General features: G+C 39.6%; 1 protein-coding gene across 2 annotated transcripts; it reads left to right on the top strand.

The window, feature by feature from the left end:
• The first annotated feature begins 1,325 nt into the window (after positions 1-1,325).
• gemin7 (gem (nuclear organelle) associated protein 7) lies at positions 1,326-4,442 on the top strand. 2 transcript variants are annotated; one of them, XM_083886066.1, is made up of 3 exons: positions 1,326-1,382; positions 2,586-2,655; positions 3,330-4,442. In XM_083886066.1, exon 3 carries the CDS (start codon positions 3,351-3,353, stop codon positions 3,735-3,737), a length of 387 nt encoding a protein of 128 aa, XP_083742192.1. In that variant the 5' UTR covers positions 1,326-1,382; positions 2,586-2,655; positions 3,330-3,350; the 3' UTR covers positions 3,738-4,442. The 2 variants fall into 2 exon arrangements, with proteins under 2 accessions (XP_083742192.1, XP_083742193.1); XM_083886067.1 differs by lacking the exon at positions 2,586-2,655 and having other exon boundaries at positions 1,345-1,382.
• The last annotated feature ends 1,697 nt before the right edge of the window (positions 4,443-6,139 follow it).

Raw genomic sequence — 6,139 nt, 5'->3', positions numbered from 1 at the left:
TCGAAATAGATCTGAAGCTAGCAATTAAGACCGTTCACCCCTGAGGAAAACATTTACTGATCTTCTAAAACAATTAAATAATAATAAAAAAAATAATTTCACTAAAAACAAGTACTGTTTGTGGTCAAAATGGGTTGGTAAGGAGCAGAGGTGGAAAGAGTGCTGAAATAAAGTACCACTATTTTTTGCTGACAAAATAAAATAAATACACAATTTATCAGTCAATATGGGTCAAAGGTCATACATGCTTTAATGTTCTCACTGACTCGGGTAATTAATTACTGCCAATTCACCTGTTCGCCTCATCATTCACCTATCCACCTAAAATTGAAAAAAATACTTAGAAGGTTAAGTACACACAAAAAAACTAGGGGAATGAGGTGGCAGACAGGGTGACTAAAGGAATCCTGGGGAGACAGAGGATATATGTGTGGGGACCACACAGGAAAATGGAGCCCATTCATCCATTTCCAACACTTTATCCTCCACATGAGGGTCGTGGGTGATGCTGTGCCAATCTCAGCTGATGGAAGAATTAAGTGATACAGGATGTTTCAGCTTGAAGGGTTGGAAAGGAAGCAGAGGCTGAGACTTCTGTAGCATGCATCCTTGTATTATACCAGCAGGCATAATTTTAGCGGGTATGAATCTGTTGAAAAGACGAAACACTGGTGCATTGTCAGTTATATGCCACAGAAAGAGGGCTTTATTTACAATGCTAGAGAATTTTGGCAACCAATTTTGGTAACATTTCGTTCAGTGTGAGCCACTTTACAAACTTTACATTGAAATAGATCTGAAACTAGCAATTAAGACCGTTCACCCCTGAGGAAAACATTTACTGATCTTCTAAAACAATTAAATAATAATAAAAAAAATAATTTCACTAAAAACAAGTACTTTTTGTGGTCAAAATGGGTTGGTAAGGAGCAGAGGTGGAAAGAGTGCTGAAATAAAGTACCACTATTTTTTGCTGACAAAATAAAATAAATACACAATTTATCAGTCAATATGGGTCAAAGGTCATACATGCTTTAATGTTCTCACTGACTTGGGTGATTAATTACTGCCAATTCACCTGTTCGCCTCATCATTCACCTATCCACCTAAAATTGAAAAAAATACTTAGAAGGTTAAGTACACACAAAAAAACAAAATTACAGAAACGCAAGTGAATATAATTCATTACTTTCCACCTCTGAAAAAGGAAATAAAGGGACCCTAGTATGCATAATGTAAATGCAATGCCAACCCCAAACGGTGGGAGGCAGTAGTGCGCTTGACGGTGCCTGGTCTACCGGAAACAAGAACAGTGGAACCCACCATGGGTATACACGACGTCGTGGCTACATGCTAATGCTGCTAACTGGAACGCTGACTTGGTAAGTGTTGAAATAAAACCAGCGGAGCCTCATTAAAAACTCCAGGAGGAAACATAACACACGTCTAATGGTTGTGATAATGTTATTCCGTTATTTTCTGCGCAGTATCAGCAAATACTCGTTCATTGACAACTTATCTGTTCGTTTTTCCGATGCTGTCAGACGTGTTCATTTCTTTATTTTGTAAACACTATGAGAGCGACTCACTTCTTTTAACCATGTACACACTTGCTTTAAACTATTAATCGATTTAAATGATCTCCTCGAACAATTGCCTCATTAATAATCATTTAATGGCTCTGCAGTCCATTGTTAGTGCTGTAGTGCATAGATTAAACGGCAAATACTGAATAGATTATACAGTCAGACAATTCTTTAAGCAAAAGTATGATTTTTCACCGTTATACATTGATTTTTATAAAAGCATACAAGTGGCGATGCTGGGGATTACTGGTAACTGGGGTTAAATGTGTAAAAGCTGTTGTGATACAGGGATTTTTTTATTACAGTTTCATATAGACGATTGTGACCGAGCATAAAATGCACCTTTTCACCCACAATTCCATCAAAAATTCTGAAAATAAACCATTGATTTGATATTTCACAAGAGTTGCTCACGACACATGATTCTGAATTTGTACACATTTGGGATTAAATGGGTTAACTTCTGTTACCTTTGTCATCTTGGTATTTGCCTGAAAACCCAGGTCATTCAGTATATTTAGGTAGTCAACTGACCTACATTTTGGGCACACAACGCTTCTGAACCTAGACCTGACCAACTGATGGAAACCCAGATTATAAACTTGCACCCACAGGCTTGTATGCTAGGCACTATGTTTTTTTCCCCCCATACTTTGGCCACTTCATCGAGTACATGGGACACTTAATATAGTTGTAGTAGTGAGCCCTGGTTTGGTCTTCTGCTGCTGTAGCTTCACGGTTTGATGTGTTGTGTGTTCTGAGATCTTCTTATTCATGTGTTTGTTTGTTATTTGAGTTTTTCATGTCATTTTGAGTTAATCTGGTATTCTCCTCAGACCGTTGGAATCAAATCATGGGGCTCTTTTTTATTCCTCTCTGAATTGATGTCAGATGTTTTTTTCCCCCCATTCCCAGTTCACATTTATGTTTGTTGCAGATGACACTTAATTCCATTTACGCTTAAAATGTCAATGCTTAAATATGAGCATTTTATTACAGAATGAAAATCCGATGGACTTGAACCGTTTCAGCCTGCAGCGACAGTACAACTCACCTAGAGTTACTCTCGGTACCTCACGTTTTGTTTTTATACTTGGAGATTCCACAATTGCATGAATATCTGTTCTAATATAAAACTCTTGAAGCATGTGTGTTTGTGTTGTGGCTGCACTCATGCTCATGTCACACTCCCCACAACTTTGGTTTTCTTATGTGGAAAAGCACAAATCTGACCCGTGACTGTCTCTAACCACAACGTGTTAGTAGAATTGTGAAATGCAAAACAGTTTCATGTACTTTACTTATTTTCCTTCCAAATCTGGGTGCAATAAAATCTGAGCAATATGCCATTCATCCCAAAAAATGTTGGCAATGTTTTTACCAAGTGAAACGTCCCTATGGGCAGCCCATGGCCAAGAGGAAGGTCTGGGATGGGGCACGGCACCCAGATATTTGCTGTCCAATGCTTCTGCGCCTGGGCTTGTGTGTGTTTACTACTATGTGTAATAAATATGGGTTAAGTGCAGAGGACACATTCACTATCCCTAATTTGGGTGTTTTGTGTGTGTACAAAACTTTAAACTTGACATGTTTGACCCTTTGCTTGCTTCATCTCCGTTCATCTAGTTTTAATTAGTTTGATTTTTTTGCTGAACATTTTATTGTCAGAGGGATGTGTTTTAAAAGTTGTTTTTTCCTCATTTGTATGTCCAGCATTAATGATATTGTATTTTACTTTCACAGGTGTTTGTAGAAAGACTCAACATGACCACACCAGTGTCTGTGCTTCGTCTGCCCAAAGGTCCAGACCCTAACAGCCGTGGATTTGACCCGAGTTCACCCCGTTTCATAGCTCTTTGTCGCACCTCCATATCCACGTCTGCCGCCTCAGAGACCGACCCCGAGGAGCAGCAGAGAGAGCAGCATGCACGGACCATGCTGAGAGAGAGATTCCTGCACTGTCTGCTTGCCATGAACAACAAAAAGGTTCAGTTTCACATGCATGAGAAGGTGAAGGTGGAGGCCACGTTTGGAGCGTCTGACATTGACGTGCTGCACTTTCAGGTGTCGGACTTGCACACACCCATCGGTGTGCAGAAAGAGGCGCTTATCAGGTGTCATGATGTGATTTCGTTAACTTTTGATGCATGAACACCTGAGGATTTGTTGCTTGTTTGAACAGAACAGGCTTTTTTGGATAAAAGATCACTGGGGAATCTAATGTGTTGCAAGTGGGATCTGTTTTCACACAAATCAGTCTTTTTTATGGATTTTCTTCACGGTGCAGTTGTATGTTGTTTTTCTTTCCCAGTTCTCTTTGATCACAAGATCATGCTGATGAAACTTAAGTATTATAAGAGCCGACACTAACAGGAACACCCCCATTTTTCACCACAAGAGGGCGTCATCCCTGTGTTTTAAGGCAAATTTCAAACCTGATGGGCCTGATATTTTGTACTGGAATTGAATGATGCACAGATGAGTCAATTAGACAGATTTTCATAAAATAGTGGCCAGAATATTCGTCATGTAAATATTATATTTAGCAGAATATGTTGCAAGAAATGTTGTATCTTAGTATTGCGTCTGCAAATATGGAGTGTTGTGTTTATGGAGACCACAGTGTTAGTGCACTCTTTAAGACCAGGAAGTTTAAAGCCAAGTCTCTGATTCTGTTTCTTTCGCTGAGTAAACTGTGACATATGAAACATTGCACTTGATATAGTTTAAAAAATAAAATAAAGTTTACCACTTTGTTGAGCAGCAAAGACTGAGAGAACTGTATCTTTGAACCATATCATCAAAGAAAATAGTTGATGCCACTTAGTCCCCAGATGGTTGTCATAACTCTAATAGACGTGTCAGTGATGTCACTGTATGACCACGTAATTACACTCAGATGGATGTATATTTTGATAAATAAATGGTAAATTTAAGTAAAATAAAAACAAAACTTCTATTCTTCTTGCTTTTACATATTATCTTTTGATACTGTTTTTGGCAACAACTATTGCTTGTTCTGTGGGCACCTAGTCTCTCCTATTCAAACTTATTGGATGACAGTTTTAATAAAAATCTTCTTATAAGCAGTAATTGAGATTTTGCCATAAAAGTGTACGTGTTCACATAATCAAGGTTGGATTATGAAAAAGGAGGAGCTGAACTTGGTTCTATTGCGTTCTATGATCCTTCACGTTTATTCCATGCCACTAAAACTTTGTTGAGGGCGAAACATTGTGAACTTTTTGAAAGTTTTTTATATTGTTGCAGCTTTTGAGGAGGTATGTTAATAACTATGGCTCCAGTGCAACGAGTCGATCGAGACATATTTTTAGACACTCCTGAAAAATCCTGGACAGAAGACTGGAGAGAAACAAGACTGAAACTATCTTTTCTTTTCCACTATACAGTTCTAGCATGACGTTGCGAGGCTCGACTCTCGGCTGCATCAAACTGCCATGATGTCGTTTTATATGCGCAACACAAACTAGTGACAAGCAAAGCAGTTGTTTACGGGGTACTGAATCATTAGATTCAGTTAATTAATAAGATGAGTTCATTACTTCCTGCATGACCGGAGCACAGTCTCTGTCTGACACAGTCAGTGAATTAAAATACGGCTGAACGGATTATGGTTTGACTCACGTTTGCTGGCTTTCGACAGTGCTGTCGCTTAACGCACCAGACTACTCGATTTTCAACTTTTAAATTTCCTTGCCAAATGTTGAAATTTAATGCATGTTTTCAGGATTTTAAAGTCTTTTGAAGTTTTTGTGGCATGGAGTAAACGTGTGGGCCTTTTACACTTTGTATTCTGCTGAAAAGAACTGGTCGAATCCCCGTTCATTCAAGGGCTGGGTACTCACTCGCCGAGCGCTGCCTTGGTCATCCACTAATAGGGATCATGAACTTGGGTTAGACTGCTGTGAGACAGGTTAGTTTTACCCTTCTGATGATGTGTTGTTACAATAGTAATCCTGCTCTGTTCCTCATCCTCATTGCTCATGAACAGTCAAAACAGACCCTAACCATAGGGGCCCACATCCAGTTCTGCTAGGATGCCACACAGTTGGTGTAATGGTTAGAACTCTAGCCTTTGCAACAAGAAGACCTGGGTTCAGCCCAGCCTTTCTGCATGGAGTTTGCATGTTCTCCCTGTTTGTGTGTGTGTGGGTTTTCTCCAGTTCTCCGGTTTCTTCCCACAGTCCAAAAACAGATATGGGGATGAGGCAAATTGGACACCCTAAATTGACCATAGGTGTGAGTGTTGAAGTGGCCCTGTGATGGACCAGCGACCTGTCCGGAGTGTACCCAGCCTTTTGCCCTATATGTCAGCTGAGATTGGCACCAGCGCTCCCTGCGACCCTCGTGTGGAGGATAAAGTGGTAAGTTGTGTGTATAACTTTTCTATTGTTATTTTTCTCTAATAAGAAATGTGTAGAATGCCATCAGCGACAGCTGTGACCCCTCAGGTTCTCACAGCTGTCGGCCCATTTTTGTTAAACCACACAGAACAGTCACTGAACCTGTAAACACCTGACAAATCATAAATA

This window comes from Microchirus variegatus, assembly GCF_963457635.1.
Source record: "Microchirus variegatus genome assembly, chromosome: 3".
In the NCBI taxonomy this organism is placed as follows: Eukaryota; Metazoa; Chordata; class Actinopteri; order Pleuronectiformes; family Soleidae; genus Microchirus; species Microchirus variegatus.
Note: the sequence above shows the minus strand (reverse complement) of the source record. Positions and strands in the feature narration are given on the sequence as shown.